The sequence below is a fragment of the Vombatus ursinus genome, unplaced genomic scaffold, assembly GCF_900497805.2.
Source record: "Vombatus ursinus unplaced genomic scaffold, bare-nosed wombat genome assembly UNPS02014932.1, whole genome shotgun sequence".
In the NCBI taxonomy this organism is placed as follows: Eukaryota; Metazoa; Chordata; class Mammalia; order Diprotodontia; family Vombatidae; genus Vombatus; species Vombatus ursinus.
Genome location: NW_020954710.1, coordinates 8699505 through 8711849, shown reverse-complemented (window position 1 = coordinate 8711849; position 12345 = coordinate 8699505). Strand labels below are relative to the sequence as shown.

At 43.3% G+C, this 12345-nt stretch overlaps 2 protein-coding genes across 8 annotated transcripts in view; one reads left to right on the top strand and one right to left on the bottom strand.

Annotated features, from left to right (window-relative positions):
- The window catches only part of SLC45A1 (solute carrier family 45 member 1), a 45240-nt gene extending 41881 nt beyond the window's left edge, over nt 1-3359 (top strand). Inside the window, exon 10 of one of the 2 annotated variants that reach the window (XR_003567490.1) lies at nt 862-951. Coding sequence is in view for 1 of the 2 variants with exons in the window: in XM_027843814.1 (XP_027699615.1) it covers nt 862-1128 (267 nt within the window). In the remaining variant the exon portion in view is untranslated. Of the gene's footprint in view, nt 1-861 lie in introns of both variants that reach the window. The other variant, XM_027843814.1, reaches the window with a different exon arrangement.
- Nucleotides 3360-7746: 4387 nt separating this feature from the next.
- The window catches only part of RERE (arginine-glutamic acid dipeptide repeats), a 591972-nt gene continuing 587373 nt past the window's right edge, over nt 7747-12345 (bottom strand). For all 6 annotated transcript variants that reach the window (XM_027843796.1, XM_027843797.1, XM_027843799.1 and 3 more), the window contains 2 exons: nt 11247-11427; nt 7747-10728 (listed from right to left, as the gene is read on the bottom strand). In XM_027843796.1, the coding sequence (XP_027699597.1) occupies nt 10695-10728; nt 11247-11427 (215 nt within the window). In that variant the 3' untranslated portion in view covers nt 7747-10694. The remainder of the gene's footprint in view (nt 10729-11246; nt 11428-12345) is intronic.

Here is a 12345-nt window from a genome sequence, read left to right as displayed (position 1 = left end):
GCCCAGGATACATGAAAAGTTTAAGAATTTCTGTTCTTAAGAATTTCAGTTTTAGAAACAGAATCAGTGGTGAAGATGATTGAGCTTCTCTGTGACATCCTCTTGGCTCCTGGTGCCCCATTCTCCAGGTCTCCCAGGCCAGTCTCTCACTGTCCTCACTACCTTACTCTTTCCCTGTCCTCTGTAATCACACACACACACACACACACCCCCTTGGCTTACCAAAATACTATAAAAACATTATCTACCTCTTCTCTCTATTGGAAGGCTCAGTTCCTCCATGCAATAAATGCTTGGTAGGCATTAGGGAGAAAGCAAGCTGATTGAATTCACTCTACACATGCATGAATGACTTTAACCCTTTAAAAAAAGAGGGTGCTTAACTTAGTCTATGCTAATTCTCATTAAGGACAATTTCTCTCACAGATATCCTTTCAAAAATACAGTTTCCATTCTTTTTTTTAAAGTGAAGGGAAAACAAGATACCCAAACTCTTTTATTTTTTTGAGTTAGTTATTTCGTGAATGCCGCCATGTCCTAGACTCAGAGTCTCATGGTTTGGAAGGAGACAAGTAACTCACGCTTCTCTGAACTTCATCTGGTTTATGGCCCGGATTCTTTGGGGAGTTGTCATCAGTCTGAAGACAAATACAGAACTCTTGGGCTATTTTCCTGCTTGAGGCTGGCAGTAGAAAATCTGAGGATGTCCTGTGGGGGCTTCCTGGTGGCCTTAACATTTGTGTAGATAAATTAGATACTCTTCTGTTGCTGTTTCAGAAAAGGTTTTATAGTTTAAGAGTAAGATGGACTATGCATCCTCTTTTTTTTTTTAACTCACATTTTTCTTCCTTTTTGAATCAGTTTTCAGGGTCAACTGTGGATGGCACCAAACGAGGAATGGGGGTGGACATCTCCCTCCTGAGTTGTCAGTACTTTTTAGCTCAGATTCTCGTCTCCATCATCATGGGACCATTGACCTCAGTGGTGGGCAGCGCCAATGGGGTAATGTACTTCTCCAGCCTCGTGTCTTTTGTTGGCTGCTTGTACTCTTCCCTTTTTGTCATTTATGAAATTCCTCCCAGTGAGGAGTTGGAAGAGGAACACCAGCCACTCCTGCTGAACATCTAGCACCCCGAGGACCTCTGTTTTGGGACTAACTTGTAACACGGGTATTTTGGAAAAGGGCTAGTTAAGAGCTGACCAATGGAATGACTGGATTGTCTTGATCAGCCTCCTCAACCAGTGTACAAGTGGAAAGATTTCCTACTGCAATGTAAATATGTGACAAGACAATAAATAATAGCAAAGAAAAAAAAAAAACACCAAAAAACTAAGCCTGCTGTTTGTAATGGTGAGGGGTCATCCCAGCAGGGTGAGTAGGGGAACTAATAATAATGCCTCAGTTGATCCCAAGGTGGAAGAAGCATCCACTGCATGGAAGAATGCTGACTGTGTGTTTCTCCTGTGACTTACTAACACAAGAGATGTCATGGATCCCAGCATTCACTATTCAATATAAAGCTAATTCCTGTAAGATATTCTGGGAGGCATGGGGTCCACTTTCATTTTAGTAACAAAGGGGATCTCAATTAATTTCCCTTGAGATATATTATTTCCTGGTCAGAAAGCCTTGTTTTACCCCTAAGATTCTTACATAAATGTACAGGAGAACTGGGTCACTTAACGAGAAGAAGTCAGAGATCACAAAACCCAGCTCCTCCATTTTATAAAAAAGGAGAGAGTCAATGACAGGGAGGGAACTTGACTAAGGCTAGAGGTACAACCGGACCCTTGAGTCCAGTGTGTTCACTTCATAACATTGCCTTTGCTTTGTAATCTGTCGTTTTTGTGAACCACCAAAGGAATCCACAATTAGAGGTAAGGACGGAGAAATCATGTATCAAAACTTGCATTTCCTAGTCAAGCAACACAATGCCAATCTCAGGACCTCCCAAGCAGGTAGAGAGGGTCAGAGGAGTCTGGGGAGAGCAGCAGAAGGTTATTTTGGTGTTGCAGCTGCATTTTAGCTCAGAAGCAGCAGTTCAGCATATCTCGGTAAAGAAAATCACCCAATCTTAGAGGTGAGAATAGGTGTTGTTGGTTTAATAGGAAAGGGTATCCTCTTCGAGGTTATGATCAAACCATCCAGAAGGTATTATTAAAGTTGGCATTAAGAGGTAAGGGGTTTCTTCTTGGCATCCACATATTTTTAAATATCTTTAAGCTTTTCAGCCAAGTTTGGAATTTCATAATTCTGACATCCCAACTACATTGCCAAGGACAAATCTAAGCAAAAGCTGAACCACCGTGATGGTGGTGACAACAAGGGCTGAAGCAATATTGGGGCTAACAAATTCTATCCCTTCAAAGTATCCTTCAAATATCAGTCATCATGGATCTGGTTATGTGATAGATTAAATCACATGCCCTGTCTTGGACTAATAATGCAGGAGAGTATCTCTCCCCAGAGCACAGGGTCTTGTCTTCCTATGCCTAATCAACTGATAAGAAAATAGCCCAGGTAGGTCCTTGTTGACTGATAGTTAACAAATAGAATCTAAGAATCTCCCTTTGGAGAATTTTTAATAAATGGAAACAGCTGATTCATCTATTCAGGGTGGAATTGGCCAAAGGTTATTAGGCTGATTTGGGGAAACTTCTCAAGGTAATTTGTGGGCCCCTGTCTAGTTGCTACTCTGATTACATTAGGGTTATATTATCTCTCAACTAGCCTCCAGCCAATTTTTTTCCAAATATGCATAGTTCCATGTAAGAGATGTTAGGTTTGAAGTTAGAGGACCTGGGTTCAAATCCTGGGCAAGTCTTTGGGCCTCAGTTTTGTAATCTGTAAAATGAAGAGTTTAGATTAGATGGCTTTTGAGATCTCCCTCTAACCCTAAGTACACAGTTCTCACTGCCACCCAACCCTTAGTTTTCTAACTTTGACTCTACATGGTGGGTATCACAATAACATTCATTGAATAAATGAATGTGAGGCAGCCTGTTACAGTGGATAGGGAAGAGCGCCATCTTGGTTCATGTCCTATCTCTGACATTTCCTGGCTGTGAGACCCCCAGCAAGTCATTTCTCGATGTCCCAAGCAAGTCTCTAAATTGCAAAATTAGTGTCAATTAGCACTGGCATCAGGAGTTTCCTTGTTAGGAGCTCCCTTTACCAATGAAATAACCGGTCTAAGGAAAAAAAATCAATATAATAATGATGTTATGAGCCTATAATGTAACCCCACCCATGATGTGGTGAAAGACAAAAGCTTGTTCCTCTTCTAGTGCTGCCACCCGGTGGCATGAGAAGTACCAGCCACTTGCAAGTGTTGAATCTATTTTGGGGTTTCTTGTGATTGTACGGTTTGTCCTTTGTTCTCTCACATACATGCTGAATAAAGGTGGAGAAAATCATGCAGTCACTCTGCTTGGATCCACTACAAATTGATGTCACACAACTTCAATTGGACCCTCACTGCTACTAGGGAATCCTACCATACCTCCCTTATCAACTTGCCAGCCCATTCTCCACAGCGACTCTTCCAAAGCTTTTTACCTGTCCTCAAGTCTCCCATGGCTTCTCTCCCCACCACCCCTACTCCTGGCTGACAACCATGCTTCATATTTTCCAGAAAAAAATTAAGGCCGTGAAGTCCCTTTTTTCTCTTCTTCCTCATCCTGTATCACTCAGATGCCACTATCTACTGCACCTGTTTCACATGAAGAGGTAACCTGACCTTACCCCTTACCAAGGCTAACCCCTCTCTACCTGCACAAATAATACCATTCCATCACATCTCCTCTAACAGACTGCCTCCTCTGTCATCCCCATTCTCTCACATCTTCAATTGCTGTCAACTGGCTCCTTCCTTCCTGCCTACAAACATACTCACGTCTTCTTCCCTATCCTGAAAAAACCTTAACTTGATCCTTCCATACCTGTTAATTATCATCCTATTTTTCTTCTGCCCTTTGCAGCTACACTCCTCAAAAAGGTTGTCTACAACAGCTGCCTCCACTTTCTCTTCCTCTTCTTAACCCCTTACAATCCAGCTTCCAACCTTATCATTCTACTGAAATTATTCTCTCTAAAGATACTGATCTCTTAGGTGCCAAATCCAACAGCCTTTTGTCAATCCTCATTCTCAGGAATCTGACCTTTCTGCAGCCTTTGACAACACTTATCTCTCTCCTCCTTGATACCTCTCTTTCTAGGCTTTCAGGACACTGCTCTGTCCTATTTGCTTCTACTCTGTATCTTGCTGGATACTCTTCCACAGCATACCCACTAAACATGGCTCTGCCTGGGGCTCTCTTATGTTCTTCCACTATCCTACTTTTACTTGGTGATCTCAATAGCTCCCATGGATTTAATTACCAGCTCTATGCTTCTCAAGTCAGCCTATCCTACACCAACTTCTCTGCTGACCTTCAATCTCACATCTCCAAATGGAGGACCAGTAGACATCTTAAACTCAACATGTTCAAAACTGGACTCAATCTTTCTCCTCAAGCCCTCCCCCCAGTCCTAATTTCGTTATTACCACAGAGGGCAACCACCAAGCTCCCAATCCCTCAGGATCACAATGTAGGTGTCATCCTTGACTCCTCCTATCTCTTGTTCTCCCTCCCCCCCATAATCTGGTGTCAAGGCCTACTGATTCCATTTTTGTAACACCTCCTGAATGCAGACCCTTCTCTCCTCTGACCCTGCCACCACTCTGGAACAGGCCCTCACCACCTCACATCTGGACCAGCTGCTGGGGGGAGGGGGCGGAGGTCTGCGAGGTCTGCCTGCCTCAAGTCTCTCCCCACTCCAATCCATCTTCCATTCAAGCAAAAAAGTGATTTTCCTAAAGTGCAGGTCTGATCAGGTCACCATTCCTCCTGCTAAATAAACTGCTGTGGCTCCATATTACCTCCAGGATTGAATACAAAATCCTCTGTTTGGAGTTCAAAGCCCTACATAACCTAGTCCCCTCCGTTCCACTCTTTTTTTCCATTTAGCCCCCTACCTTCACCCTTTACTCTTCTATCTGATGACAATGGGCTTCCTAGCTATTCCACACACAAAATACTACTTATCTGCCATCCTCCATATCTAGAACTCCCTCTTTCCTCATCTTAACCTTCTGGATTCCCTACTTCCTTCAAGTCTCAACTAAGATCTCATTTTCTACAGGAAGTCTTCTCCAAACCCCCTTAATTCTAGTACTTGACAAACGGATATGGTCTGTTATTGTCTGAATACATCAGTGTTCAAGCAGCATGTTGGCAGAAAGACAGTAACAGTAACCTGAGTGGGCTTAAGTGCTGGTATTTGTGAGAAAAGTGCCAAGACCTGGGATGTGAAATTCCTTCTTTAGTGACAGTATATGATAAGAGGCTTTCTCAAAAGCCCTGGCACTCAAGGGGAATTCACATCAACATATACATCAGCCTAGAGTACTGGGTCCAAATCCCAGCTGCAACACTAGCCTGGTGATCTAGGGCAGCTCACAATCTCTGTGTCTCAAGCCACTCCTAAAAGGCATCTAGTTCAACCTCAACATTTTACAGATGGGTAGACGGAGGCCTAGAGAGACTAAGTGATTTGCTCTAGACTTCACAGATGGCATTTGGCAGAGCTAAGGTCTGCTACACCATGTGTTCTACTCAATCTACCAAGTAAAAGATGTATTGCTGGCACAAGTTCCCAATGCTCCTTTTGGGTATATCCACACTCAAGAGGTCCTTTGGACTATGGCACCCCTAAGCCTGAGGAACTTGGCTTTTCTGCATAAAAAAGGTGGGGAAGGAACACGGATTGTATTTAGTGCAAAGCAAGTTTGTGCAGAAAGAAATCCTTTAATCCTGAAACAGTAATTTGGGGGACTAGAAGTCATAAAAAAAAAACACACACAGAAATGAAGTTAGGAAAAAAAAGGCACCTTTTCAACATACAAATTACAAGCAGTAGACAGAGGTAGGTTGTACTATATTGCTTTTGTATACAAACACTGTAAAAACAGAACAGTTTGTTGAAAGGACTTATAACTGGCTAGTGCAAGGTGTCTTTTATGCCAAGTTGGTTACTTTAGCTCTTGGTTAGAACACAGAAACAGTTTTGTCTCATCAAATGATGGTATTTGATGCAAAAAAAAAAAAAGGTATTCTGTGGTGATTAACAAGTTCCACCTGGTTTGGAACTCAGTGTGCCCACTGAGGACTGAAGGGGACATTTGGCTTGGGAGGAGACTTGAGGTGCTAGGTGCAGGGATGGTAGATGCCTTGGCAAGAGGAATTAGTCTGGTTCTGTTGGGTGAGAGGAGGAGGGCAGAATTAGGCTCAATATAAAGAAAACCATCCTAACAATTACTCCTATGCAAAATTACCATGGACTATCTCAGGAGTTAGTGACTTTTCCCTCACTTGATATCTTTAAACAATGGCTAAGCTGGGCAGGGTGGTACACACCTGTCATCTGAGCTACCAGGGAGGCTGAGGCTGACATACCTTTTGATCTGGGGAATTCTAAGAAGTTGTGGGCTGAGCCAACTGGCTGCCTACATGGCATCAATATGGTGAGTCCCTGCAAGTGGGGACCACCTGGTTGCCTAAAGAGGGATGAAACAGCCCAGCTTGGAAAGTGAGCAGACATAAACACGCTTGCCCATCAGCAGTGTGATGGACCCGTCAGCAGCCTCAGTAAGACAGAGAGAACCAGTTTTTAAAACAACAACAACGAATGGCTGTAGGAAGGCAAGGCAGTTGTTGGATTCTCTAGGGCAGGTGTGTGCCGCTGCTGCCCTCCCATGGCTGTTTTCATATATTTAATGGATGACCGATCATTTCTACTTGGGAAGATCTCTTTCTTAGCTATGGGCCAACACCAAAGCTAAGTGGGAGCTAGGGGGTGGTCTGAAAGGGAGGCAGAGGAGAAGTGGGAAGAGGGAGAGTGAGGAGGGGAAGAGAAGAAACAGAGTGGGTGGGGGGTTACAGACTGGAACCAGGAACTGCTTCTAACCCTACACTACAGCAGCTGTTTTCTTCTCATCTATTTTATTTGAGAAAAAAAAGGGAGACTGAGGTTTTTCTTTTCCAGGAAGGCAGGAGTCACAATACATCTACATGCTAGGACAGCTCTGCTCTTCACTTTGTATGCCCCCCAATATAAATCTCTCCCTAGCTTGGGGGCCCCGGGAAAAACTCCCCTCGTCAGGGGCTCTGCACCTTTTTCTGGGTCATGTACCTCTTTGGCAGTGTGGGGAGTTCTATGGACTCCTCAGAACAATGTTTTTAAGTGCGTGAAATAAAATACAGAGTGTTGCAAGCAAAACAATTATATTGAAAGTGATTCAAAGATTTTCAAGTTCATAAACCACTCTAGAAGTAAGCACAAGCATCTATAATCAAATGCATATAAATGCAGTAACCATGCTAATGTGTTAGAGACACACGGAGAGCTGACCCTCCTTTTGCTGGAAGTACCAGGGACTATAAAAAGAATATGGTCCCAACCCAAAAGCTCTCACTTCTCCTGGAGCCCTGGCTCCTGTGGTGCCTGCTGTTCCTTCCCTCACCTCTTAAAGGAGATGGCCCCTTTCCCACGCCTAGCAGATGGAGGAAGAGGCAGGTCAAAAGCAAGGAGCAGGGCAATGAAAACCAGGCTCTGGCTCTGAAGGAAGCGTCTTGGTCTATCATCTCACAGCCTCCCAACCTTGACAACCCCAAGAAAAGAGACACATTCCACTGGCCAAGGCCTGGATTCTGTAGTGTAGCTTGGTTTTATTTGTCCACAAATATTTCAAAAAAATTACAAAATACTCAAATGGAGAGAACACAGAAGTCACGATTTCTGGGTTTCTACTCTGTTTACACTGTGTTATCTCATGGCAAACTACTCATATGTACATTAAGCTTCCAGATATATATAAATGTAGCAAATCAGAGTGGACACTGCATGTGAGGCCGCAAAACAAGATGCTCGACCTTGACAACATTGAACAAGATACGTTTGAAACATAAAACAAAAAACAAACCTGAAACTTCAACTGAAAAGAGGGTGAATGAATCCCAAAGGAAACCATGTGTCTGGGTCACTGGAAAAGGGCATCCAACACACCAAGATGGCTCTTGGGGCCATTGTCAAGAAACTGTAGTCAATCAGCTAATTTATTAGAATAAATCTCAGTGTTTCACCTTGGGATGCTGGTGGCACGGAGACTAACACACAATTAATAAAATCTGAACTGAAAAGGAAACTCATGACATCTTAAAAAAAAAGATTAAACATCACTGAACTCTCTTTTCTTTGGGAGAATGGGAAATAACAGGATAAGGAGGGAGAAAGCAGAATTAATTTAACAGTCACCATCTTAGATCCCAAAGGAAAAAAAGACACATGAAGTGAGGGATGGAAGAGGTGGCGGTCCAGTGTTCTTAATTCCCCCTAGATTTTGAGGTGGACTTGCTCCATTAAAAATTTAGGAGAAAATGTGTGCGCAGCAGGTCAAGATATTCTGATGGCGTCATCAGATTAGTCCCCGAAGGCCCCGTCCCTGACTGGCCACTTTTGAATGTGAATGAGTTAGCCAAGGAACACCTACCACCAAGCAGCTGAGGGTTAAGGCAGGCATGGAATGAGAGAAAAGAAAAGCAGAAAACTCTTTCAACAGAAACAACCCACTAAGCCCAACTGAAATCGAGGCTATAAACCCATGGGTATAAAAGAAAGTGGAATCACCCCTGATGCAGGTTTTAATCCAGAACTGAATGGAGAGAATACCTCTACCCAAGAGTGTTGCTGGTTTCTGCGTCAGAACATTGGCTTTTCTTCCTGCCGGTCATAGTGGCCTGAGCACTGGGCATGTCGTGTATTTCTTAAAAGCCCTAACAATTCACTACAAGTTCATCCACCATAGTCCAAGAGAGTCTTATGACATGACCACCACATAGAACAGTTTAAACGGCAGAGATATAGCCCTCAAGAGTTTGAGAGAAAAAGAACGGAACAAGTTTTGCACCAGTGGAAAACATGGTCAGCAGATGCAGACATCCCCTGGACCTCCCCAACCCTTGGCTTCAGTGAAAGTGCATCGTACGAGCAAAATGATACAAATGGAGGGAGGAGATCCTATATAGCTTTGCTTCAAAAAGCTGTATCATCTGACCTTTTTATTGCCCAGAGATAAAAGATAAGCCACAAAAGGCTCTCCAAGTCTGATCTGCGTTATCCCATATGGGTCAGCTGCTCCTGAGTCAAAAAATGCAATGTTGCCCACCATCATTTATCTTATTAAATCCAAGGTCCTGATTCACCCAAACATAGTCTACACCTATGGCAATAAGGCTGTTCCCAAGGAATGTGGGAGTGGCAATTTAGATCTATCCTTTAAAATTCCAATGTGTTGGCATTTCAATTGTGTAATCTACCTAAAAAAAAGAACTCAAACACAGCCTATTTTTCAAACACTAAGTTGTCTGAGTTTTATACACACACACACACACACACACACACACACACACACACACACACGAGTTTTTGGTAGCAAATCCCACATTGTTTATGAAACTTCAAAGGGAAGTCCTAGAAAATTAGTTCATTTAACATATCAAATGTGTGTGCTAAGTTCTTGAGCACATGCGCATGAGCGCTCACGCACATGCGCACGCAAGCATGCGCACACACACACACACACACACACACATCCCTACCTTATCCCTCAGAGAAAGAGCATAAACAACCATTAACACCAAGGTAAATAAAGTGGATTCAATTCCTGAATTCCTGGTGCAAAGGGAAGAGGTTCATTCAGTGGATGTCTGCACCACTGGCCAAGCATACTCCCAAAACCAAACCAAACCAAAATTACAATCAAGGAAAAACATGGAGAAACAGCTTGTGACGTTAATCCCTGCAAACCCTGTGATGCTCACTGCTGCCATCAAGTCAAATGCCAAGCTTTTGCCCATTTTAAATTAGTAACACCCATCTTTCCCCTTTAATTAAAGGGATAATTTTATATATATATATATTTTTTATTAAAAAATCAACTCTTGTCAATAGCTGGTAGGAATTCACGATTAGTGACGTGGTTGGAAAAAATATATCAGAATAGTAGTTTGTGGAAGAAAAAAATGGTTGTTTCTGTTTTAAAATTATTATATTTACAGACTTAAAAAGCCATGCTGCAGAACTGAGCTCTCTGTCAAATTATGAAGATTTCCTACAATGTATTAAAATAAAAGTAGATTTTTATTATAGTTCTTGGGTTCCAAACTCATATGCCACCACCTATCTGCAATCCTGGTGTCTTTTTTTGCTTATTTTTAACGATATGTCTAATGGTCTCTGCACGCACAGTGACGGGTGTGAGCTTCTAGCACCTACTGTGAAATTGAGGAAGGAAAAGAAAACATGAAACCAAATGCCAAGATTGCAGGCAAGATTTCTGAACGTTCCGCCTAGTCCAGGACTCACTCAGCTCCTGAGGAGGCTGTCATGCAGAGAGACCTGAATCAGCCCGGAGGCGTCCTCTCTACCAATGAACACTAGTATGCTGGGAAGTCTTCATTTGTGGGTTTTTTTTAAACAGATGAAGAAATCTTCAGAAGAAATTCTCTTTGCTTTTGCAGCTCCTATTGTATGTAAAAAATCCCATCTCTTCCCCCATAACCTGGGGTTTCTGCTGTTACAAATAAATAACTTCTTATAACTGCTTGTCACCTTCTTTCTTCAGTCGACTAAAAGAGAGAGAGAAGAACATCTTAGCCTTTGGCCCAGGCAGGCTGTGGTGACCTTACAAGAGACTGGCCCTGGCCCAGAGGTCAGAGAGTCAAGATTCTACAAGAAGACTTCTCCAGCACAGAAAACCCCAGGCTTTCTCAGGTGAACTTTTTGTCTTCTACCTTCCTGAACCCCTTGAGGCACTTGGGAATGCCCACTAGCACAAGAATCCCCACTTTGGTATGAACGGTATTGGGAGCTCCATAAGGCCAAGCAGACACAAAAGCCTCCTAGTTAACCACCAATCGGGTCAACAGAAAGCATTTACAATGTTAATTCCATGGAAGCCCCTTTTAATTAAGATAACAGGAACTTAATGTTCTACTGCTTTTACTTTAAGCTTTGTGTAGGGTTGGGGTGGGTGCTATTCAAAGGCTCAAAGTCAGGAAAGGAGCTGGCAGCAGAATTCAGCTCGGTTGACTCTAGGAGGTGGGGCTAAGGACAACATCGGCTTAGAAAGACAGGAGGTCCTCACCTGTAATAATCTTCCTGACTCGGTAAGTGCCCGCCATGCATGTGGGGGTGGCCATGCAGCCACTGCTGCTCCATGGCCAGTCTCTGCAGCTCGGCGGACTGAGCATGCATGGCCTGTAGCTGGTGGGCAGCTGACATGGGAGGTGGGATGGCACCAGGCAGGTCACGTGGATATGGGGTACCTGCCACAGAAGGACAGTCAGTTACTTTTCAAAAAAGGAAATCTTTCATCTGCCACATTTCTGTACCAGAACAGCGCATGGCTGATAGTTAATAAACGCTTGTTGACTGTTCCCTGTGAAGGGCTGAAGTGGTCAATGGAAATGAAACCACTGTTGCTTTAACAGTTTTTTTTTTTAAAAAGGCAAAACCCTGCTTTCAAGGAGCTCAAAATCTAAAGGGGGAAACAAAACAAAAACATCAATGTACAAGCAAGATATACACATGATAAACAGGAGAGAATTAAAAAGGGAAAGTACTAGCATTAAAGGGGGACAGGCAAAGACTTAGTACAGAAGGTGGGATTTGAACTGAGAGAAGACAGGAGATGGAGAAGAAGAGGGGGAGAATTTCAGGCAGGGTCTCTGAGTCACAGAGTCCATGGAAGGGAATAAGGTATAAAAGACTGGCAAGATAGGAAGGGCTTTCAAGTCCAGAAGAGGATTTAATATTTAATCCCGGAGGCAAGAGGGACTCACTCGAATTGAACGAACAGGGGTATGACATGATCAGAGCCATACTTGGGGCTCCTCAAATTGACAGCTGAGTGGAGGAGGGAGGCCAATCAGAAGTGAGGTGCTGACAGTCTGTAGCAGAACAGGGCGTTAGGAAGGCAGAATGACAGAATCCGACAACTCGCTGGCTATGGTGGGGTGAGACACGGGGACGAGTCAACGATGAAACTGAAGTTCCAAGTCTGGGTGACTGGGAGAATGGCAGTGCCCTCCACAGTAACAGGGATGAAAGGAAGATTTGGAGGGAAAGAAAATGAGCTCAGTTTTAGAGATGCTGAGTTCAAGATGTCCAAAAGGGAGATGGAGACTAGAAGTCAGAGGACTTTGGGCTTGACAAATATATCTGAGAATCATTTGCATAGAGAT